At 43.8% G+C, this 25,682-nt stretch overlaps 1 protein-coding gene across 4 annotated transcripts in view; it reads right to left on the reverse strand.

The window, feature by feature from the left end:
- The window catches only part of hspg2 (heparan sulfate proteoglycan 2), a 125,951-nt gene that overhangs the window by 60,181 nt on the left and 40,088 nt on the right, over nt 1–25,682 (reverse strand). For all 4 annotated transcript variants that reach the window (XM_080734076.1, XM_080734074.1, XM_080734075.1 and 1 more), the window contains exons 4-27: nt 20,939–21,048; nt 20,152–20,210; nt 19,093–19,265; nt 17,745–17,870; nt 17,369–17,566; nt 16,761–16,880; nt 14,082–14,213; nt 11,664–11,808; nt 9,959–10,116; nt 9,287–9,427; nt 8,938–9,101; nt 7,595–7,774; nt 7,179–7,375; nt 6,431–6,578; nt 5,569–5,696; nt 4,886–4,972; nt 4,636–4,697; nt 3,826–3,887; nt 3,416–3,556; nt 2,188–2,361; nt 1,653–1,832; nt 913–1,031; nt 558–669; nt 137–250 (exon numbers count right to left, since the gene is read on the reverse strand). In XM_080734076.1, coding sequence (XP_080590202.1) covers nt 137–250; nt 558–669; nt 913–1,031; nt 1,653–1,832; nt 2,188–2,361; nt 3,416–3,556; nt 3,826–3,887; nt 4,636–4,697; nt 4,886–4,972; nt 5,569–5,696; nt 6,431–6,578; nt 7,179–7,375; nt 7,595–7,774; nt 8,938–9,101; nt 9,287–9,427; nt 9,959–10,116; nt 11,664–11,808; nt 14,082–14,213; nt 16,761–16,880; nt 17,369–17,566; nt 17,745–17,870; nt 19,093–19,265; nt 20,152–20,210; nt 20,939–21,048 — 3,230 coding nt within the window. The remainder of the gene's footprint in view (nt 1–136; nt 251–557; nt 670–912; nt 1,032–1,652; nt 1,833–2,187; nt 2,362–3,415; nt 3,557–3,825; nt 3,888–4,635; nt 4,698–4,885; nt 4,973–5,568; nt 5,697–6,430; nt 6,579–7,178; nt 7,376–7,594; nt 7,775–8,937; nt 9,102–9,286; nt 9,428–9,958; nt 10,117–11,663; nt 11,809–14,081; nt 14,214–16,760; nt 16,881–17,368; nt 17,567–17,744; nt 17,871–19,092; nt 19,266–20,151; nt 20,211–20,938; nt 21,049–25,682) is intronic.

The raw sequence follows: 25,682 nt of genomic DNA on the forward strand, positions 1-25,682 counted from the left end.
ATGGAAATACTCACAGGAGCAACCATGTTTCCACACGTCGGTGTTCGCCAAGAAACTATTAGTGCATTCCACTGCAAAGATCAAAGTGGTTTCTGCTCTGGCGAAGGAGCGAGGGACGAAGCATGGCAGAGCTTACCAGACATGCACCGGTCTCTGGGTCACAGGCGCTGGCGTGGCCGTTGCAGTCGCACCTCTCGCAGGTTCCCAGGTAGAGGCCGGAGCCGGTCCGCGTGAAGCCCGCATCGCACTCCTGCAGAGGTGTGGAAAAAGACCTCAGGCCAGACACACACACAAGTGATGGCAGGCAAGAGAAGACTTTCCATCTCTTTGTTCCATTACAGTTGCCTGTTTAATGCAACATGCTTTTTTTCCCTTTCAAGAGCCCTACTGTATCATCAAGGTGTGTGTGTGTGTGTGTGTGTGTGTGTGTGTGTGTGTGTGTGTGTGTGTGTGTGTGTGTGTGTGTGTGTGTGTGTGTGTGTGTGTGTGTGTGTGTGTGTGTGTGTGTAGGTAAAAGCAACATGCACATGCATGCCTGCATTAGTGTGTGTGTGTACCTGGCAAGAGGGTCCTCTGTATCCCTGAGGGCAGGCACATTCTTCCACCTCCAGAGCACGCTCATTACCCGTGGGGTGGGGAACAGCAATATCCATCTTGATGTCTGATAAACTATATTTACATCACACAACAAGGCACGCAAACAACACAGGTAAGGTGAACATTTAACCAGTGGTGTAAAGTAACGCACATGTACTCAAGTACTGTACATGTGCTTTTACTCCACTACAGTTATACAGTATGTAAACTTTAGTTACTAGTTACTTTTTTGAAACGTTCGTGAACTGTGGTCAAAATGTGAGGTCAGACAAATTAATACAAACGTATTATGCTTTGAAAGACCAATTATGTTACCTGCTCTCGGCCATGTTGTCTGCATAAGTGGCCCGGATCAAAAAGACAGCGGTGTCGGCCAGAGCCATCAGGAGGTGCTCACGAGTACAAGGCTGCCCATCGGAACGACGCCACTCAGACTAGCAAGAAAGCATGGAGCATGGAGAAAGACAGGTGAGTCAGACAGCATGGTCTAAGCCAGTGGTTCTCAAACCTTTTTAGGCTGCGACCCCCAAAATAACCATATTTCAACTGGGGACCCCTACCCTGACAAGCACTTGCAATTGTAGGTATTACATTTAATGTGACTCGGTTCCACAGATAAATACTGTGAAAATGGCCAATCTACATGCTCACAACGCGCATGTAGATTGGCTATTTTCACAATGTTCGCCTCTTGCTTACTTAATATTTGACAGTTTGGCCAGTTTGGTATGAAAACCGTCTTGAAAGTCCTTAAATTGTCACTTTATAAATGTGCAGATACCATGTATTAAGCTAATCATCTGGGGACCCCACAAAATAATGTGGGGACCCACATGGGTGTCCCGACCCACAAGTTGAGAACCACTGGTCTAAGCATTGACATGAACTTATGGGGACTTCTGACTGCTCTGTTCAAACAAAGCAACCTTAACAACACTGTCGCCACAAAAGCCGTCACCAATTGTTTTTTTTGTTTTTTTTATTATGTTCACTGTATTGTATGTAGCTCATTCACAACCAAGTAAATGCAGGGATTTTCACACACACACGCATACCTCTCTGAAGGTCACCGTGATGGTTGACGGAACGCGTGGGAGGGGCTTGGTCTGAGAGTAGTGTTCCAGGGAAATGCCGTTGCCCTGGAGAACCACGTCCGGCTGGCCGTCGATGACGAGCGCGCGATGCCGAGGCTCGTAGCGCACGCTGTAGCGCAGCTCCCCGCCATAGGCCGTCACCTGGCAGCAACGTGAAGAGAAGGAGAGATGCTCAACAACAAGGCCCCTTGTAAGTGGGATGGTGGAAAGGTATTTCACCCCCATGCCACTGTGGCTTAAAGTCACGGATCACATGACGACACACATGTTGAGCATGACCACGGATCCAAAGTGAAGGTTGAAAGGAGGCAGGGTGTCTGGATGAGTGCAGCCTTTTGGACTTGACATAATGCTGAGGCATGACCAAATGCAGTGGAAAGGGCAGGGAAATCAGGCTTGACACTTTTTTTTCTCTCTCTCCAGAGAGAGGTCCTTTTGACCCTTTTCAACCCCTGGCCTGCCCTCTCCACTTTCAACCCTTTCCACCTCATCTCACCTTATCCCCTCTGAAGCTCTCGGGCAGGACCCAGTAGTAGATGTCGTTGGGGACACTGGAGAAGCCGCGGTAGACCACTTCAGCGGAGCCTCTCTGGGAGATGCCTTCGTCAATGGTTCTGGTGTTGGCGCTGTTGGACAGGGTGAACAGCTGTCCGTTCACACCTCCACGGACCTGAGACAAGCAGGCTGAGATGTGAGAAATCGACACACACTACCTGTGTTGCAGGACAAATACATCTGCTCATCAGAGTGCAACATTGTTTTGTGTTGTTTCCAAATGAGAATTGGCAAGCCAGAATGAGTGAAATCTTGATTGTTGGTGTATTTAACCCCTCCCCTGCGCTTTATTAGATTATGGTAGCATGCTCTACACTACAGCATGGGTATTCAACTGGCGGCCCGCGGGTCAAATGCGGCCCGCGGGGACCTTCCTTGTGGCCCCTGGAGCAATTTTGAAAAAAATAAAAAGAAGATTTTGATAAAAAAAAAAAATCCAAAATCGTTTTTTTTTGTGGAGGCTAATGAACGTTATAGGTATGGTTTGCGCGATATGAAACGTGAGCTTCATTTTACCATAATCACAGTAATCCCTAATCATATTCCATCATATTCAAGTGAAGTGACTCCAGTCAGAGCACTGCAGCAGAGTGGAGCCCACCTGATCCTCGTTGAGCATCGTTAAAGCATCAAAGAAGGCAATTGTGTGTGCACTGTCAATAAGGTCGCATCAATGCCAGGTTGGCCATCACTAGTGTGATGTAGTTAGCACTAGCAACTTATTGAACAGAAATTAAGCACATTAACATGAAAAGTATTCTACTTGAAAAGTATTCTGTTTTGCAATGTAGTTAGATGAAAATGTGGTTGTTTGTGAAAATGTAGTAGTGAAAATGTGGTCGTGCCGTTGTTTCAAGTGTACAATAGCTGGGGGGGGGGGGGGGGGGGGGGGGTACGTTAGTGCGGCCCCCGGCCCCTTGGGTTTCTGTCAATGTGGCCCTCTGGACAATTTAGTTGAATACCCCTTGAATACCCCTACCCCCTAACCTCTACAGCATTGGTTCTCAAAGTGGGGTCCTTCAAATTAAAATGGTTGAGAATCACTGCTAGAGCCGTAAGAAATCGGATGGGTGTCCCTGGCATATTCTTTCAAATGGGGGTCCGCAGGCTAAATGTAAATTTGGGGGTCCTTGACATGAAAATGTTTGAGAAGCACTGCCCCACAGTACCTGGTCCCTGCTCCAAGTGGAGCTGGCACACTGCTTGGTGACACCCATGCAGAAACACTGCAGGCAGCCTTCTGGGTTGGCTCCTGAAAGGTGGAAAGACCCGGGCTTGCACTCGTCACAGAGAGCGCCTGCCACGTTGTTCTGCAAAAACACACACATACGCATTCAAGAAACACACATACGACACACACACACCCACCCACACACACACACACACGTGTGTCAGCCATCGGCCTGTCTCTCTCATCATGTCCATTATATAGATTATAGCCAATAGAGTACGTCACTCAGAGATGACGACTGAATGAACTCCAGATTTTGGATTTATACAATATGGTTAACATATTAACACAGCCCTAATCTGTGGTTTTATGGCTTCAACATGACAGGACGGGAAAGGGTTCTTATACCTTGCAAGCGCACGGCCTGCTGCTGGAGCTGACGGTTCCTCTGGCATCGCACTTGGCACTCGCTGGGGGCGGAGGAGGGGAGAGGAAGAGAGAGGACATGATATATGGATAAGTTATGTGTAAGTAGCCGCACCTGGAAGTGGTCCAGCCATTCTGCATACCTGAACCGTGATGGCATACTATACTACTGTACTAGGAGAGAGAGAGAGCGCCTGATGGTAATCATTACCCAGGGTCAGGGTTTCATAATGGCCACAGTGCTGGGTAACTGGAGTGTAGTACAATACTGAGTAAATAATCCAGGTGAAATGTCTGACAGCCTAGTCCACACAATGCAGAGAGTGTCTATACAAGAGCCACAATGAAATATGCCATGTCTGGCCAATATTTCGGCTGTTATTTGACTTTTTTGACTACATTGGCATCGGCAATTTATGCAGCCAATGTGTCCTGATTTTGAACCACTTTTAGTTTCAACCCGGCGTTCCTAATTTTGGGCATGTCATTTAGAGGTGAAGTTTTAAAAGATCGGCTAAAAATAGCCGATCTACAAACTCACATAGTGAGCTTACAGATTGGCTTTTTTTTAAATGTGTTATTATTATTATTTTATAAGGGTGGTTAAATAGTGGTTAAATAAAATAAAGTTCAGTTTATGTGTTTATTTTGTGGTTAAATAAAATAAAGTACTTATAAGTTAAATGTTCCCAAATATCTGGGTTATCTGTAATCAGTGGTCTAGGACTCCAAAACCGGGATCGGCATCCGACCCAAATATCCGGCATGGGTCGGGGGTTAGTGTATACTTACAAGATACAGGTACACATTTTCCATTTGGCTGTAGAGGGTTACCCTGGTAACCAGGAGCACACCTGAAACAATGCAGAAACAAAGTTACGGCAAAATCACAGACGTCATACTCTCACTATATAATTATTGTCATAAAGCCATACACCATAACACATCATCATCGTGTTCAAGGTTATTCGGTTATTCTTAACTACAAACACGATGTCGCTGGAATTATTCCAGCAGCATTATCTTGGATCAACTTCCTCACTTTTCACAGCGTTTTCCGGTGTATCCTGGCTTGCAGGCGTCGCATGTTGCCTGTTGGTCAATATCCAGGAAGCAGGTGTCGGAGAACCTACAAACAAAAGCCCGGACCCCGGCCCAGGAGTCACACATTAAAGCAGTACTTGAAGCGGTGGGTCTGCGGTGGGTTAATGGATACCAGGCAGGTCACACACTGACACAGGGAATGAATTAAGCACTGTTCTATTTGTGAGTGGGTCTAACCCTGAGGAATATATTGTCGCTGTCGGGCAGAAACATAGCGCCTCTATATTTAATCTCTTTATGTTTTTTTTTGTTTTTTTTCAAAGATCAATGGCCTATTTTGTTCTTTTGTCGTATGACAGTGTTGCACAAAACAGACAAAAGATGTTAAAAGATTTTCACTTATAATAGCGTGTTATAAATATTTAACCGTTGAAAGGTATTAAAAAGAGCTTGTGAATAAATAATAACAAAATTCCATTTCCTGAAAATTAAACGTTTTGGACATACTGTACGAGGTTCCACCCGACAGTGACAATACAAAACCGAAGGCTGTTAAAAGCTGTGCCTGAATCTGATTGAGTGGGTAGGACTGTGGACATGTGCGTGTCCCTTTATAATGTGCGTGTAAGTACACTATGTGCTTTGTTTGGTTGTAGGCGTGACCGTAAGGTGACCTCATACCGGCGGGACGTCTCAGTGTACGGACAGGGGCATGGCTTGCAGTCATCAATCCGACCGCGACTCGGGTCCCCAAAGTATCCCGGGCGACACTTATCACACTGAGGACCTTCTGTGTTGTGCTGGCAGCTCTGTGGAAGGGAGCACACGTCATTCATCATCTTCCAAACACACACACCACTCCTTTCAAGTATGATTGATTATTAGCAAGCAGGGGTTTTCAAAGTGGGTGACGGGGCACCCTGGGGTGCCGCGACGGCAGTCCAGGGGTGCCGCGAGACAATTTGATAATATTTGAAAGTTATTTGGACACTTGAAAATATATTTAGTATCCTCTTAAACTTGAAGTACAAAGTTATTTTCAGTTCTAACCAAAATGGCTATTATCTCAACGTTTTCCTCGCAACATAATCACTAAAATATCGTCACTGTCGGGCAGAAACCTCGTATCTCCAAGTTTCAAATGTGTATGTATTTTGGTAAACCAAAGCCCTGCTTCATCACACAAGACCGTCACACAAAACTAGTGAAAACAGCCGATCTACAAGCACACAACGCCTCGCATCGCGAGGCGTTGTGCTTGTAGATCTGCTGTTTTCACTAGTTTAGTACATTTTATAGATGATAAATACAAAAACGAACGGTTTTGGACAAACAAGGTTTCCACCCGACAACGACGACATACTATGAATATAAGGTGCTGGGAGTGAAAATTATAATGTAGGGGTGCCTCGGATTAAAAAAAATATATTTATGGGGTGCCGTGAGACAAAGGAGTTTGGGAACCCCTGTTTTAGTGACAATCAGGCACTGAGTGAGGACGAGCAACGATTGACAGTCAAGCAGCTGCGTGGCCGGTGCTCACCAGACAGTGTCCGCTGATGGGATCACAGGCGCTGGCATGTCCATTACAGTTACAACCAGCACAGGTGCCCAGGTAGGAGCCGCCTGGCACTCGCTCAAAGCCAGAGGAACACATTTCACAGGAGAGGCCGGTGTAGCCAGGAGGACATCTGGAAATGACAAACATTATTCATTCATTAAACCCTCAGTGTTAATTTAACTCTGTAAAATCGGACTCAAGTGGTTTCAATTACTGATCAATAAATCAATCAAAAAAAGAAACCATGAACCTTTAATTAACAGTGATAATGGCGCACAGCCGCACACTCAACAGTTGGATAGGTGCAGACTAGCGGAGCGTAAACGTCAGAGAAATGCACACTTGGTTTTTCCTCTGCTGTGATGTGTTCCCGCCCGTCGTCCCGCCCCTCTTCGCACCCATTGGTTGCTGTGTCTTGTTTAGACAAAAATCTTTTCTCTCAATCCACTACCATTGAAATAACAGGTTTTTCAGTTGCTTCATATTATTCTGTGTATTCAATTCTCATTTTAAACTTGGTTTCAGTAAATAGGAACATCTCATGGGCATGTTTTTAAATGTTTTTAATTGTCTAAAAATTATGTTTTAGCAAAAACAAGGCGGAACCAGGGCGGAACAAGGCAGAAAGAGTCTGCTGGTTGGTCAGTCGGGGACCAACCAGAAGGCTGACAAAGGGTCAATTGTCCTGTGGGCTATTACGCTTAACAACACCAAATCGCTTCTATCTCACCTGCACTCTTCGACGTCCTTGGCGTGGCCCCGGATGCTAAATTCGACAGAGCTGGTATCCATGACAATATCGCTCAGCGCCACGCTGACCATGTGGTTGTCGAAGATGGTGCGGATGCTGATGCTGTCCAGGTTGGCCAGGGTCATCATCAGCTCCTCGCGGGACACCGACCTCCCGTTGGACTGCTGCCAGTTGTCCTAAAACCAAACCAAGAAGATAACAACTTAAACCCTAATATTTAGTTCAGAGGTTCTGTAAGTGGGGTCCGGGAACATTGTGTGGCTTCCAGGGAGTCAATGTGACTCCCAGCCAAATGACAAATGACTTAGTATAGCATAAAAATCAGTTTAACCACTTTAAACTAAAAATGACATCAGTCTTCATTTGAAAAACAGGGGACTGAACCACAGACTTACCTCAGTGAATTTGATCTCTTTCTGGTTGACCACCCTGGCAGGGGTTGTGTTGCCCCTGCGGTACACAAGCCTGCGTCCGTTCCCAACCAGGACCACATCTGGCTTCTCCTCGGGCTCAGACAGACCACGGGCCAGTGTGTAGCGGATCTTGAACTTCAGGGATCCTCCATAGGAGTCAATCTAAAGCATGTGCAGAAAGATTAGTTATATCTAGTCGACTCAATATAAAGTTGTGAGGTACCGTTGTTTCCTGTTGCGACAGGCACATTTCACCCAGGTTTTTTCATCTAACTTTGTCTGCTGACCTCACTCAGCAACGAAATAAACAGAAAATAAACAAAAATAAAAATAAAATAATTCACAGGGGGCAAGCAGTGATCCCCCCATGATGTGCACTGCAATGTAGTTTCAAATGCACTACATTGCAGGCGCTTTTTGAGATAAGACACGTGTGACATATGTGATCTGGGCAGCTTGCCCCAGGAAACGTGCCAAGCTCAATAGGGAACAGCGGTTAAAGGCTTTAAGGTTCTTTTTCTATTGATTGATTGCTTGATTGTTTGAATACTGTATTAACAGTTTGCAAAAGGTACAGCCTATGCTTTTTCGATCAACCATAACGTAATGTTGGATGGATTACAGTGTGTGATGTGATATTGTTGATGAGGATCAAAATAAACAATTAAAAACAAAAAAATCTAGTAAACAAACTAAAACACAACAAATGTGCTGGAGAAAATGTGGCCACTACGAACCCAATCACACACATATATTCTGGGATTGTGAGAAGGTCCAGCCTTTCTGGGATGTCATACACTCGGTTATTTGTGAAGTATTGGGATACGAAATTCCTAATTCATGGGTCTCATAGAGGAGTCTGTACAAGCGGGGGACAAATATTTAATTAAGATCCTACTGATCGCTGCGAAAAAAGCAATTACTAAGAACTGGCTCAAGGACATCACTCTGGACTATAAACAATGGAGGACAATTATGGACAATATATACAGGACATGGAACAATTAACATTCAAACTGAAGATAAAAGAAGAACTTTTTAACAAAATATGGGAAAAATGGTTGATGTATAGATTCAAAAGAGGTGAGCTGATGATGTGAAGGTGAAAAAAATGTAAACCCCAATGTTATATATATATTATTTTCTCTGTCTTTGTGTGTATTTTGTATGTGCTTTTTGTTTTGTTATTGTCTTTGTAATGTCTTTATTGTGCAATCTTTAATAAAGACAAAGTAAAAAAAAAACATCTAAAAGGTACAGAGGTACTGTTATAGAATCATGCTAAAAGGATAAGACAAAAAGCCCAGAGGGCTTGTTCTCTGTACCTTGTTTCCCAGGAACTGGCGTGGCAGGGTCCAGAAAGAGTCCAGGGCGGTGAAACGGCGAGATAGATCAACGAGCTGGAACTCCTCCATCTCGGTGTTAATGAGAAGCTGTGTGGAGGAGAGAGGGGGGCTGCCTGGCCGAGAAGGATAGGTAACATTCACTCCTAGAGAGAAAGACATTGGTGGGTGGGTTATTATGGGTTAAGATGACCTACTTTTTACCTTTGTATGGCAATTAAGTCATTTGGCATCCAGATTAAATGCTTGCATTGATGTTCATAATGTTTCAAAGAACTCCTTTAAGGTCATCTACAGTGCATTAGCGCTGAGCAATAAGCTGGCCTCGTACCTTTGAAGTCCTCCTCTTCAGTGAAGCGCAGGCTGATCTGGTTGCGGTAGCGTCCGGTGGCCTGGCAGTTCTTAGTGATTCCGGCGCAGAAACACGGCACACAGCGGCCTAGCACACTGAAGTGGCCTTCACGACACACTCCTGGCAATAGGAAAAGTGCAGAGAATGACCCGAGAAGGGCAAAGTTAATAGACATGTGTACAGTACATACAGTATAACATTGAGGTATATTGCAAATATAATTTAGCTTTGTTGATTAATTGCCAACACAATTAAGTACAGTGTAATAGTATTATAGTATAGTATAGTATAGTATAGTATAGTATAGTATAGTATAGTATGGTATGGTATGGTATGGTATGGTATAGTATAGTTTTGAATTGTACACTGTAGTAACTCTTATGGGGGAAAGAACATGAATTCATTTGAGTGCCATGTGCAGCAACATAAAAATATGAAATACATATGGCAAGGTATATGCAATTATACAGTGAGAACAAATAGTGTACATTATTTCTGAAATAGCCAATCTATAGGCTCCCAATATGAACATGCTATTTTTGGATAGGAAAATAGGGAAGCCATAGTTACAGTGGTTAAACTGAGGCATAATACAAAAACTAAAAAAACAAACAAAAACAAATAGCACAAATAGCACTGGAGTGTCAGTACCTGGTCCTGGCCTCTGTGTGAGAGTCAGCACTCCATCGGGGATGCCAAACACCAGGCCCTTGGCATTGATGGCTTCACAGGTGTACGCCCCCTGGTCCGCCTCCTTCACGTCGCGGATGGTCAGGGTACCACGGCCATCCTCACTGGTCATGGAGATTCTGAGCATGCAACGATAATGACACAACAAACCATTACATGATAACAAACGACTTTCTGAAAGGCTAAGACGAAGGATCAAAGATGCGATCTCATCTAAATTTCTCTCTCTCATTTGACTCTCAAATACCTGGAACGCGCCTGAGTAGCGTTAGATTTTAACCACTTCAACCATTATCTTATGCTTTAACTACAAGCAGATACACTGAGTGCTGCGCTGCGAGCTTGTAGATCTGCTATTTTTGAAAAATCTTGAAAATGTGTAAAAGTCTTTGAATATCTTTGACCCGATCTTAACCCGACTTCTAAATCCTTCCTCTAAATCAGTGGTTCTCAAACTTTTTCATGTCAAGGACCCCCAAAATTACATTTATTTGGCCGCAGACCCCCATCTCAAAATATATTGTTCCAGGGACCCCCCAGAAGCAGAGATTTGAGTTATAAAAGTTCGCTTTGAAAAATGTGTACACATTTTCACGATTTTTGAAAAATAGCAGATCTACAAGCTCGCAGCGCGGCACTCGGTGCCGCGCTGTGAGCTTGTATATCTGCTATTTTTCAATAGTTAAAGCATTCAATAATTCTAGGCCTAAATATGCTGTGTGTCTCTCTTCCTGGACCATGATACAACATCTCTCAAATACGGTATGACTATATTTCTCTTAAGGTTTAAAGTCTGGGAGATCTACAGTACTGCAGCTCATATTAAAAAAAGCTAAGAAAAAGCATAGACTTTTATTATGATTATGTAACCAGTGTCACCACAGATGGCTTATTGTACTGTACCCAAAATGAAAGACTGTCCTGAACATTATGTAACTGCAAATTATGGAAAATCATTTTAATTCCCAGAGGTCATGAACGTAAAGCTACACCGCTACTACTGTATAAGTCAGTAATTAAAGGCACGTCTTTACGAAGAAATGAGTCAGCATTGAAACAGTAAACTATCAAGGATTGCTGGACATAGCATTTTAAAGGCCCTATATTTTTTGTGAAAGGAGAATATCGCAAAGAGGACAAATTCCAGTTCTCATGATCTGTTTCTGATCAATTTTCATAAAACTCTATGGAATGCACGATCTGCAGATGTCTCATTCCAGATCGTTTTCCAGTCCAACACATGATCTCCCAAAGTGGCATTAAAAAACTTCAGAACATTCTTTGGAATCCCTTTTCATCATTTTAAAAAATTACTAGTTTGGTCAAATGCGTGCCATAACTTTTGCGAATATTAACATGGATTGGCTGATGCTTGATTCTGTTTGGTCAGTTCTTGAAAGCAGACCACTGCTAGGAACGCACCTGGATCACATCAATGCTCGGTATTTGATCTAATTTTACTGCTAAAAACATCTCAGACAAGAAATAGGCAACAGAGTCTTGATTCATAATGGATTTGATCAGCGCTGCCTAATTTGACAGTTTGACGGGCGTTTCGTAAGCCAGCCATGATTACAGAATAGTTTCTTTTGTACAACATTTTGTGAAAAGAAATGTAGGGGTTTATTTCTCAATAGTGACCATTACAAGATGAGGAAAAACCCACCTGCCACTAAGAGGGATGTGGCCCCAGTTGAGTCTCCAGGTGATGATGGGAGTGGGCACTCCTACAGCCTGACAGGTGAAGGTCACACTGTCTCCGCGCACCGCCGTAACGGACTCTTCTGGCGGGCTTGTCACCAAGGGAGGACCTTCATGTAAAACAAGAGTCAATGAATCAGTATGGCAACTCCATATCGTCACTGTTGGGCAGAAACCTTGTATCTCCAAGTCTCAGATTTGTATGTTTTTGTCGTAAAGTAAAGCCCTGCTTCATCATACAAGACGGTCTCACAAAACTAGTATATAGGATAGGCAGTTATAAGCTGTATAGCTTCAGCCTATTCCCTTTGATCACTCCAGTGTTTTTTCTTTTCTCTCTTGTGGATGTATGATTTGTAAAATGTATCACACTGTGAAAGATGATCAAATAAACTAAACTAAACTAAACTAAACTAGTGAAAATAACAGAGAACACAACGCCTCAAATGATAAATACTAAACGAACAGTTTTGGACATCGATATGGAACCTTTTTCAAATTGTGCTAAGAGAAACCTCAACCATGCTGTATATATTTTTTGAGAACGGCATGCTACAGTATGTGCTATGTGGTGGTGATTCAGTGAAGCTCATAAATGCCTGAAAGTCATTGCCATGGATGGGCAATTCCCTTTCAGTTCTCTTCACAGCACTGGATGGATCACAAACAGCTCTGTGTCTCAGTGACCACATGTGTGGAAAAAAAGAGCCGGGATCACCGCAAATTAGTCACACGGCACAAAGGAACTCAGAGGGTGACTGACTATACAGGAGAATCAAAGAAGCAGAGAGAAAGGAAAGAGCAAAGAGCAAAAAGTAAGAAAGAACAAATATTGTTGTGTGTGTGTGTGTGTGTGTGTGTGTGTGTGTGTGTGTGTGTGTGTGCGTGTGTGCGTGCGTGCGTGCGTGCGTGCGTGCGTGCGTGCGTGCGTGCGTGCGTGCGTGCGTGCGTGCGTGTGTGTGCATGTGTGTGCGCGTGTCTCATAATTTAAAGCCATCTTCAGTTATTCAGCTACTCAATTATTCACTTGCATAATATAAGTCTGAATTTATGAATAATGATTCAAAGTTGCCTTATACTTTGTAATATGTTAAAAGTGTCCACTGTGATGGCTTCATTATGCTAAAAGATCAGTCACAAAAACATTTTGCATTGTATGTTTGGGGAAAGACTACAAATAAGCTCACACAATAAGAAGTGTCATCACTTCCAGCGCCATCTCAGAAGCTTCATGAGAGCTAGAACCGGAGAATCAGGAGATCAACAACAAACGTTTTGTAGTTTGTACAACACACTGTACATCATAGTTTGTTTGTTTTTGTTCTTGCCGGAAGCACAATCAGTCTCATGGCAGCAGAATCAATACTTTAGTTTGGCTGAAGGAAAAAGCCTGTTGATACCCGAGTCGATAGTACCATAGGTAACGCAGAGCAGAAAAACAGCTATTGAGGGATTCTTTACCGAGTTATTCTTGGCTAATGTTCCACACATAATAGGGATACTGGGTTCAAGTGGTAGTGTAGAAAAAAAGTTCTTATCACACAAAGATTTAGAGGACCCCCTGTAGTAACTCTGAGGACCCCTTAGGGGTCCCGAACCCCCTGTTGAAGACCCTTGATCTAGAAGTTGAGTTCATGAGTTCATGACGTTGGGTCTCTACAGCAATGCAAATGTTGGGTTGGTTTTGAGAGTGCGTGCCAACATTTACATGACTACATGAAAATCTGTGCCAAAATGAGTAAGGAGATCCTTACCAGCATATAACTACAAGTACAATAACTACAAGTTAAATTTTAACCCTAAACCTAACTTTACCTAGGAAGAAAGCATGCAATAACCAAGCACATGATTGAATAGGTTGTGCGTGAAATGCACATTCTTTGCACATCAAAACTGTTAATATATTCCATCATATATTCTGACTGAAATATAATATTATGTTATACTAGTACCAAAATGACTTATTTTTAGGGTTAGAGTTACTTTGAAATAGAAAAGTTTACTTAAGTTCAACTCTATAGAATTCAATCTCTCTCTCCACAGAGGTGTAAATATCCAGGTTTTGACAGTTTCACAGCTGGTCTACATTCCAGCTAGAAAGCAGTTGCTTGCAAACATCCTCTTCATCACGGTTCAACCGTAGATTCCGATGGAAGTTGTCTCGTCATCATGATTGAGAAATGCGGCATTACAGTACCAAAGGCTTGTCTTTTGGGAGTGAAATCACATGCAAGCATTTTCGAATGTGTGTGCGTGCGTGCGTGCGCGCGCGCGCGTGCGCGCATGCATGCGTGTGTGTGCAAGAAAGCAAGAAGGAGCAGGAGAGAGAAAAGAGAAAGATTTCTAGAGGCAAATAAAATAGTGAATTTCAGTTTTGACTTACTGCAGGCATACTCATCAGAGCGGTCAGGACAATCTGGCTCCTCATCACACTGATAGCTAGCTGGGATGCAGGTGCGATCACTCAGACACACAAACTGCTCAGGGGCACACGTGTCACCAGGGCCCTTTGTGGCTGTCATGATAGAATAGATATGATAGACAGAGAGGTGGGTTAAATGTCTTATACGTTGACTTCAGGAAAGCAAGCCTTAATAATGCCTCACATTTGAATAATGTCAAATACTAACTAGAAATACTGTTCCTTCGAAACAGTGTGGGCTCGGTTCCAACCCAACAAATAGGATACTTTAAGGTACTGTAAGGTACAGTACCTTACAGTATTGTACTGTACCTTACTATACTGTACTGCACCTTACTGTACTGTACTGTACTGTACTGTACTGTAACTTACTGTACTTTACTGTACTCTACTGTACTGTACTTTACTGTATTCTACTGTAACTTACTGTACTTTACTGTACTCTACTGTACCTTACTGTACTGTACTCTACTGTACCTTACTGTACTGTACTGTACCTTACTGTACTATACTATACTGTACTCTACTGTACCGTACTGTACCTTACTGTACTGTACTCTACTGTACCTTACTATACTGTACTTTACTGTACTCTACTGTACTTTACTGTACTCCACTGTACCTTACTGTACTTTATTCTACTTTACTGTACTTTATTGTACTTTACTGTACTCTACTGTACCTTACTGTACTGTATTGTACTTTACTGTACCTTACTGTACTGTACTCTACTGTACCTTTCTGTACTGTACCTTTCTGTACCTTACTGTACTTTACTGTACTCTACTGAACCTTACTGTACTTTTACTGTACTCTACTGAACCTTACTGTACTGTACATATTATATGTGTTCTAGATCTACATTTTTGATTCTGTGTTTGGGAACCAGCAACTGTCAAATGGACTCCAACTGTAGTGGAGTATATTGAGTGCATATACTGTAGGCTAACAATCCCAGATCACATATGTCCTCCACTATGTCTATAACCAAGGCGTTCTTCTATGTGGCCACTCCAGACTGAGGAGTGGAGCATGGCTTTTATTGTGTTTGTGGATCTGACTTGGAAATGCATTGGTTTTGATATCTCCCTGACAACCAACAACAACCACTAATATGGCTGACTGTCCCTGCGGGCTCTAGGATATATGGCTATGGGATTTACATCCCATCGCCCGGACTTGATTCTTGATCACAGCTGTGTAATCAGTAGAGTGGAGAGGGACATTTATTTATAGTTTTAACTATAACTATAGTTTTATACATCACACAGCTTAGACATTTGGATCAAATCAGAGAGCAGACCTGTGTGAACGCAATGATATAGATAGCATATCTGAAGTGTGAACACTGCAGCCACAGCGCCTTAACATAAACATGGGTCTATTATCCTTCTCTCCACTCTGGGGACCCATTGGAAATGCATTGGGTGCTTAAAGTTAAACATTTTTATTTTTTTATATTTATACTACAAAACATTTCAAAACCAAAAATACAAGCACACTTGTCCTCAGTAAGCTGAACACATAAAAATTTGAATGGTGTTGAAAGGTGTAAGCGTTTAAGAGATGAAGCGCGCCAAAGTATTGAGGAGATACTGACTAGTATAGTATAGTATATAAATAATGAAGATAACATACGTGTGCTCGCCTTCCAGGCGAGCCCACAATTAAGGGCCCCAAGTTACCGGTAGTTCTAGACATGAACTACTTTCTTACTCAGAGTCAAGGTTCTCAGCAAATCTGGGATAGCTAGTTCTGCTGTTTCTGTGCATTCACCTTCTGTCCCAGGTCTAATTAGGCCTGATTAGGAGTGAATGCGATTACCTCGCTTGTAGGTCCCTGATGTTGCCTTCACACCGGTGCCAAAACAAATTTCGTCCATAATCCCCTTTTTAACTGTTTTACTGCTACGGACGTTACCGTTCGCCCCAATTCTGAACGTCGCTCTTCGCCAATACGGCCGTTCGTTCGTTTACCTTGTTGATGTCCGTAAGCTGATGAGGGGTCGCGCCGCCGTGTACAGTGAACACATCTGCCGCAATGATGGTCTAAAAAATCCATTATGCGTTAACATCAACGGAGACCAATTCACTTCCTTGTTGATTTCTCTGGCCCTGTGGCTTTGTGGCGAGTGACTGGTCTCAATGGATGGCAACTCAGAACGGCCAAATTCACATTAATTCTTGCATGACGCCGCCCTCTGCTGCCAGGTCCGCCATAGTGCATGTTGCGCAATAAAAAAAAAAAAAAAAAAAATAAAAAAAAAAAACGTCTATCTACTATAACATCGCAAAGGTAAGCCGCTTTTTGCTGGCACCAGACCCAATAAATAAATAAAACATCTGGCAGTAAAACTGTTAATGAAGTGAAACATGAAATGCATTTTCTTTATGTTGCAAATAGATCTCTTTACATTGAGTTTAATCCGGCTGAACTTTGACCTGCAAAATGACCCACCAATGCTCAACTAAGTAGGCGGGGTTGACCTATCCTTATTCAGCTTCTGATCTTGCCTATTTTTCTTTTGGACACATTTGGACACCTGTAAAAAGTAGGCCCTGAAAACTCTGGTGTGTGACCATGAGGACTGGAGGTTGAGAATCACTGCTGACAAAGACCAGATAAACATTTTAGACTCACGGCAGTCAGTTTCATCCGAGTTGTCCTCGCAGTCATTATCTCCGTCACAGCGCCATAGCTTGAGGGCGCATCGGCCATTTTTACATTTGAACTCGTTGGGCTCACAGGGTGAGGGAGTACCTATAGACAGATAGGGGAAAAAGAGAAGTGGATGGGTGCACCAACATCTGGATGTGAGTACACGTCCATGCCCACATCATGCGATGCACATTTGTGCACATTTGTGTCCTTTTGGACAGGAACCCCATTTTGTAACTATACAGTACCTTTCTATGTACAGCATATGGTCGTTGTCGGGTGGAAACCTTGTCCAAAACCTTCCTTTTTTGTTATTATTTTAAAAATGATTTAAAAACTCCTCACATTGTGAGGCGTTGCACTATGTGCTTGTAGATCTGCTATTTAGACTACTTTTGTGCGACACTTTTGTAGTAGGGCTTTAATTTACTTGAAACTTGGAGATACAAGGTTTCTGCCTGACAGTGACGATATAGCAACATAATATTTTTGTTATTTCTGAATAAATATTTGTTGTATATTTTTCAGAAAACTTTTATTTAGAAGGCGTTTTTAGAATCAGCCCCAGTCCTAAATGGGTTAATACTCACCACATCTTAACTCGTCACTACCATCATTGCAGTCCCTTTCTCCATCGCAGAGGTAGTCGCGGGGGATACACTCTCCATTGGGACAGGTGGCTTGATCTACTCTACAGGGCCCTGGGGGGCCAGGGGGACGTACAACCTTCTTGGTGGGGGGTGGAAGAGCAGGAGAGGTTGGGGAGACCGGACTTGGTCGCCTCACATCTGAAAATGAACCCTGATTATCATCCCACCTTTTCCAATAAAGCTTGAAAATGCCACTGTCATTTCAAGAACACGGAAAAGTCACACGGCATCATTCCACGTGCAATTCTGACCCGACTCCATGCTGTAGCTGACCGCGTTTTACGAACTGCCTGCCAGCCGACCCAAAGCTACTCACCGCAATTGGTCTCATCACTCATGTCTCTGCAATCAGGTCTGTTGTCACACAGGTATTCCATCAGGATACATGTTCCATCACCACACTTGTGCTCATCCGCCATGCAGGGCCTGATGCTGGGGGTTACTGGGGGGAAATGCGGGGTTCCAGGGTCAAAGACATGCAAGCCAAGACTACCAGCCAAGAAAGACACTATGGCAGCGGCCTTATCTCGTGTCACGATGCAAATGTGTGGGCACACGCTAGGGGAATAACACCAGAGTATTACCCATAATAAGTAGGTCCGTCAGCTCTGTGTTGACACAACTATAGCTAGATAGTTGATACGTTAGAATCATTAGAATAGTAATTTACAGTTTAAAGATTTCACTGTAACATTTTGGTACATATACTGTACAGATAACTTTGCAAACCTCTCATTGCTTTAGCTGTTCTGTTGCATCTAACAACGGAACCGAAATGCAGCATGTATAAGAAGCACGCTGTTCCTCAGCGTATTACAGTCCTAATTACCTAATATGTACAAGTGCATGGACATTGTGGATGGGAAAAACAAAACAAAACACACCAACCAAATAAAAAGCTGATGAACAGCAGCATTCATATAAGACTCATGCCATGCAAAGACCCATCATATTGCCTATGTACCGTGGAGCCAAATGTTGCTTGTGGCCATGTTCAGATTGTCTACTCTACAAAGCTGCTCTCATGCATAACATTCCTCGGGTCACGTGACCACCGGTGACACATGTCCAAAGTAGAGACCATCAAAAAGCTTCAAGGATCAAAGTCAAAAGGAAGGAACAGCTAGGCTATTCATTCTAAAAGACACTACAGTCGGGCATCCAGTATTTACAGTCACCATGCAGCAGGCATGGCAAAGTACAAACCTGGCGCCGCAACAGGTTCCACAGGGGGTGGAGCTTGAGCTAAAAATCACAGAGACTCGTTAAGGAAAGCGCCTACCCCTTTGGTCAGACTGATACACTGCTGAAGACAGATATCGTCGTTGTCGGGTGGAAACCTTGTATGTCCAAAACCGTTTATCATTTTAAAATGTTAAACTAGTGAAAACAGCCGATCTACAAGCACACAACGCCTCGCACCAGATCTGCCGTTTTCACTACTTTTGTGCGACGGCCTTGTATGATGAACTTTGCGAACTTTACTTTGCGAAAGAGTGTACAAATTTGAAACTTGGAGATACGAGGTTTCTGCTCGACAGTGACGATATGCAACGTGAGAACTGAGAAAAGGTATCGTATAACACAGTCAGAGCTGTGTAAAATGGTCCAGCTGCACTCAAATGAACACATTCCCACTTGGCTGGAGCGTCGATAGGCCTCACCTTCTCCTAGCCGCCTGAACTGAAAGCCCTGGACTGACGTGACATAGGAAGCGATGGCTCCCTCCTTCACTACGCTGTACAGCACACTGCGGATCTGCTCGTCGTTGCTGTTGTAATCAGAGCCCACATCCAGCTCCACGAACACGTCCACGCCATCCTCTCTTATCACCTTCCTGAGGAGAGCAGCACAGAAAGGAGAACAAATAAGGTTCTGGACCATGTGCGACCGAGTATTTCCCGGTGAACCTGAGCACAACGGTGGGGGCTTGGGAGTGTGGGCAACACGCACGACACACCACTGACTATTGCTGATGATGGAGAGGTTAAAATATAGCTTTATGTATTGAGAATGAGAGACACTCTTGCCGATTTAGTAAGAGACTCGTCGCCAATTGCAAGATATTTAAAAGTTATTTGGGGCCATGATGATATCCTTTTCTTCCCACAACTAGACTAAGGATTTATATTGTCTGTTATTGTTTACAACCACAATTATTCACGTGTGGCAAGATCGCGGTTCACTAGTTTTTAGTAGGCTTTTCAGAAGTTAATGTTTTCCATTTAATGATTTCCTTTATCATCATCTTCTGCTAATGCACGCAACTGTTTTTGCCATGTTTTAAGGTCTTATTTTAGTTGTTTCTCATAAGCTCGCAACCCTCCTTGCCCATCGGCCCCCACCGTTGCGCACAGGTTCACCGGGAAATACGCGGTCGCGGACCATGTACGGTGGAGGGGTCCAAAACTGGGCACTGATCAGTGTGTATGTGTATAAGTAATTCCATATCAGGATCATATTATATAACACACTGGTATCAAATGACATATAATTGAGTAAACAACGTCTATTTATCGTCTTGTATGAGCCCTGACTAACTGCAAGTATTAATTACAGGCCTGCATTGCTGAGTTGACACTCCATACCGTGTTTGGAAACAGAGAGAAAAGGATCATCTGACCAGGGTAAGACTATAATAAGGCATATTTAAGGCAGCAGCAGCACACAGCTGGAGAGTCTCCAGAGCACAAGGGTTTGATTTCCAGGCTTTGTGTTCTTACTTGATGAGGACCACGCTGACCGTCTGGACGCCTGAGATCCTGTTGTACTCTGACTCCAGCTGTGGATGAGAAAACACACAGAGGGGATGAGTTTGTGGAAACCAATCCAGAGGGTTATTTTTTAGAAACAACTGAAAAATAGCAGATATACAAGCTCACAGGGCGGCACCGAGTGCCGCGCTGCGAGCTTGTAGATCTGCTATTTTAGAAAAATCGTGAAAATTAGGTTTTTTGAAAAAAAACTATGTTTCTATGTCAGCAATCTGGCCAGCCATCGTCAAAGACTGGATCTCAGTTACCGGTAGTCTGTTCTTGAGAGACTACTATGTCAGTAGTTCTTAAACTTTTTCATGTGAAGGACCCCCAAACTGATATTTATTTGGCCACGGACCCCCATCTCAAAATATTTAGTTCCAGGGACCCCCCCAGAAGCAAAATTTGAGTTACAAACGTTCGCTTTGAAAATACATATATCCAAAGATTTGCACACATTTTCACGATTTTTTCAAAAATAGCAGATCTACAAGCTCGCAGCGTGGCAATCTGCTATTTTTCAATAGTTAAAGCATTCAATAATTCTAGGCCTAAATTTAAGATGACCTGTGAAGATACGGAGACTAGCTGCAGGTGAGAGTGGACCATATTCAAATGGTGGCCATAAATTAGATAATATTTTGGGTGGATGGGAGTGGGTATGACATAAGAACAAAATGGCCCTGTTTGGTATGTGTGAGGAGTGCTCTGTGTGGGTGAGAAGGAGAGTCTTTTGGGAACGGAAATGGCCTACCGTGTCCACCACCGCATCGGAGATCTCGATGAAAGCCGGCGAGAAGATGTCTTCCAGCTCCGCTCCGTAGACCAGGGAGTCGGTGAAATTGACTAGAGCTCTGTAATAGACTGTAAACACAGAGAACGGGAGAGGAGGCCGTCAGCTCAAACCACACGGTAACAGACGAAGGCAACCACAAGCTCCACATTAATACCCATTATGTCCCAGCGTTAACATCATTGTAAGCCAGTTCTTAAAAGCGCTATTTTCCACATGATTAAGTGGCAGGCCCCTTGAAGATGATTCGAGATTAAATAAAGTTTTGGGAATAATGGCTCCCTTTGGTTAAAATGTTTTGTGAAGTGAAAATTGAAGAGCATTGCTGTGGCTAAAGCGAGAGCCGCATGCCACATACAAATTATGGTGTCTATTTCCATATCTGATCTCTGCTGTGGTCTGTACTGAAACCAAAAGACGGCAGCTTTGCACCACACATGCGCTCCGACAAGAAACACACGCTGACATAGGCACACTCAACACCCACACGCTCAAATATAGTCATGGAATTACAATATCAGTCTCTCTCTCGTTCCCTCTTTCTCTGTCACCAGGATATGGAGGCGAAATCACTTCAACAAATGGTTGACGACAGATGTTCATAACGTTTGTGTGTCAAAAGTGAGCACTGCTGCAGAGGCCTAATCAAATCCAAACCCTGAGGTCAGTGGGGTTAAGTAACTAAGTACATTTACTTAAGTAATGTATTTACAGTAAGTACAATTTTGAGGAATTTGTACTTTACTTGAGTATTTCCAATTTCCAACACTTCTACTCCACTACATCTCGGATTCAAATATTGTACTTTTACTCCACTACTTTGCAGATATAAATTATAATATTATAAAACATGCATAAACCACTTTAGCCCTCTTTTATACCGTGGCTATTTAAAAATAGTAGATCTACAAGATCACAACACGTTGCATCGCAACACATTGTGAGCTTGTAGATCTGCTATTTTCACAAATTCTGTACTTTTGCTTTTGGTAATGCCAACACTTTCATACTTTTACTCAAGTACATTTTGAATTCCAGACTTTTACTTGTAAGGGTGCCCTCACAAAATACCTAGAGTGGAATCCGCCAATGCATTTCAATGAGAATGGAGCGTTTTTTTTTTGCAGAAATCCTCGACTTGCAAAAAACGCTCCATTCTCCTTGAAATGCATTGGCGGATTCCACTCTAGGTATTTTGGTGTGAGGACACCAAAATACCTATGAGAGTGGAATCCGCGTTCCGCCAATGCATTTCAATGACAAGGGAGCGTTTTTTGCAGAAATCCTCTGCTGGCATGAAACCGCTTCACTCTCATTGAAATGCATTGGCGGAACGCGGATTCCACACTCATAGGTACTTTGGTGTGAGGGCACCCTAACAGAGTATTTCTATATTGCAGACTTGATACTTTTACTTAAGTAGAATATGACTGCCTAAGGTCCACAGTTTGTGTGTGAGTGTGTGTGTGTGTGTGTGTGTGTGTGTGTGTGTGTGTGTGTGTGTGTGCGCGCGCGTGCGTGCGTGTGTGTGAACACCATCCAATAGCTGGGTGACTACTTAGTTCCAGATTTCCTGAGGGAAAGCTGATGATGACATCAGGGACTTGGAAGGTAAGTGGGAAGTTCTAGTCTGCATCTGTACCATGCCAACGGTTCCAGAGGAGGGAGAGAAAAATAATCCTCTGTGAATGATTCTGGAAAGGGGCCTCAACATTCCCTCGTCATCCACCAAAGTTTAAACACATCAGCCAGGCAGGGAGGCCAGAGGTGGAGGGGGCTTAAGCAAGTGTTATTATATCAATGTGTGCCACAGAGGCAACATTAGCTAGATTAACCTGCCCCGGAACATACAGTAAGTAGGTCAGCTGTTGGCAGACACGGCAGTCTGCAACCACACACGGGTCAAACAATAGCTGCAATTAACGATTAGTGTTTGTTTTAACTCGGGACTATCAGACGGGTGTGGTTAACTAAACAAGGACGTTTCCGATTATGTCAGAGAAGCTATCAATCATTGAATTATCATATTAAGTAGCAACTACGCAGGGCAGAATAACCATAGAAAGTAAAAACTATTATTCTTTCGGTCTGCATATTATACAATAATGTTATTATGGGGCACCATTTCAGCTGGACTTGATGATATCAAGACCCACATAAATGTAAAGTCTTGAGATTTATTATACTATTAGGCCTACTAAGGCCTTTTTTTCACAATTACTTTACATATAAATGCACAAACATAAACCTTTTCAGAAATCTACCTTGACCTCCATACAATGACCTCCATGTAGAACTACTGTATTATGAATACCACTTTATTATTCCACTGTCACAACCATAACATATTGACTTTTAAATATCCCAGGCCCACAGGGTGCCCCATTGTCACACTCCCGCTAACAGCCTTTTGGAATGGGCTTGCCAGCCTCTGATTTGACCCAGGGTTAAGGAAGGAAGTCAATATTTGTACTGTCTCTTACAGTTGGATGCTACTTGCCTACAGAGTCATGTTTTATGAGAGCCTATCCCGAGGGCGCACAATGCTGTGCATAGACAGTACATACAGCCACATACACACACACACACACAGATACAGTACGGTGCATGTGTGTAAATATTGCACACATACAGTCAGTGCACACAGTGTACACAAGCACATTAAACATGCTTAAGTTAATACATGCACGTGCATAAAACCAAACACATCCCATCATTCCTTTTCTTCCCTCTCCCCTTTTTCTCCCTCAATTACATTTTGCATGTGGACAACGACAGCTCCCATTTATCATGCTTACGGGGTGCTACTTAATTAAAAGTCGAAGACATTGCGCTTTCCACAGAGGCAGTGACTTCATTGTGGTAAGGTCCTGTGGGGGCCTTGTGTCAAGGGCCTGTGGGGGCCTTATAGCGGCACAGCCAGAGCTTTGGCACGGCAACGGGTGCCTTCTCAAAACATAGCTGAACTCCCTTTCATTACACACAGAACTGGCACCACGAACGGGTGCTCCAGTTGCTTCCTCCAAGACGCCTTCCATTCCTGGTAAGGAAAGGCCTCATTTAGCGGCAGAGTAAACTGAACACTGGCTATGAAAACACACAATGATGTGAACATGCACAGCGGAGCGGCAACCATTAGCAGAGCCTGGCGGTGCGCCTGCGGCCTGTTGTACCGTCATAATACCGGGATAATCAAGCACGGCCCAGTCGTGGCAACAGAAGACAGGCAACATCAAAGTGCCTCATCAAAGCAGCTCATTTGACCCGTGGATAATCTAATCACTTGAGCAGCCCTCGACTCTCTGAGCTCGCCGCTCCGACGTGACGGCCCGCCGAGCATATAGGGCCCAAAACGGCCTGGGCTCCTTTGATTAGCACGCCGGGCCGCGGCCCTGCTGCTAGCGCTAACGAGCGCCCCTTTTTGCTCCAAGACCCAATTCTCCTGTACACCAATCACTGTTTCCACTCAGGGGGAGAGGGGGGGGGGGGGGGGGGGGCAAGCACTGCCAGCGTCCACTATGATGGAACTCTACCAGTGCAGACATGACGGGTGGCGCGGCAAGAATAGAAAAGGGAAGCCTCGAAAAATGGCGTTCCAAACTCTTAATTCACAAACGTATTTAGCTATTAAAGCTGCGTGGCAGAACTGTGGCAGCTTTGTGTAACAGCCCCCTTACCCCCCTCCAAACACACAGAGGCCTATGAGCAAGACAAAGACCTGATTGAGCAGTGAGCCCCGGCATGGCCTTTAAAGCCCAGCCACTTTCGGTTTGACCTTCAACCCCCCAGGCAATGCCTACGGCACCGTCCCCGCGCCGCCCAGCCCGTCGCGAGAGACAAAGACAGAGAGTTAGAACTGACAGGAATGAGGCTCCAAACCACATTTTCCCCCCATCACACGAGGTCCCCCACAAATATGAGACCTTTCCCTCCCTTTTCTTTCTCCCTCTCTCCCTCTCTCTCTGTGTGTGTGCCGGGGAGCTACTTTCTCAGCCTTAGCTTTTATAGAGGAGACCCCTGCTATGTAAACCCTTTTGATGATAGCCAGCCAAACAGCTATGTCTCAAAAGTCTTCTATTCTCACAGGAGCTCAAGTGAATGACTCCTGTCCTCGGTATTAAACTGACTCTCCCCACCTCTCTTTTCTGCTCTCCCACACAGCACCACACAACATGAACATAAAGAAAACGCTGTTGTGTAAGGGACGCTGGGACTTACTTAAACCCTATATACTTGATTGCCAGGGGGGCCCTGTACTTTTCCCTCTACACCGGTGTTGTACGTTTATAGATCTTCTATTTTCGTTGAATGTTTGCCAATTTTCACAGAATGTTCGCCTGTTATGACATGCCTAGAATAGGGATGATGGGGTGGTTAATGGCCGTAACGCCCACCATCAGCGGTCACTAAGAGTACAGTTGGTTTACATCACGGGGGCCAGCCATCAGCAGGAGGCAAAATTGACTCCAATTACAGTGTAAAGTACATTATAAACAAATATTTAAAGAATTGTCTGTCCGGCTGCTGAAACCGGGTAGCGGAATAAATTCCCACATCACTTAATGATGTTGTTTTCAACTGGCAATGCAAGTGTTGCCACTGGGTGGGAGATGGGGTTGTTCCAAATGGAACGATGGAACAACCCCATCATTTTTCCACTGGCATCAGACAACGCTGGCAGTACCATGTGAGACGTACAGAGAAA

This window comes from Nannobrachium achirus, assembly GCF_963921795.1.
Source record: "Nannobrachium achirus genome assembly, chromosome: 9".
NCBI lineage: Eukaryota > Metazoa > Chordata > Actinopteri > Myctophiformes > Myctophidae > Nannobrachium > Nannobrachium achirus.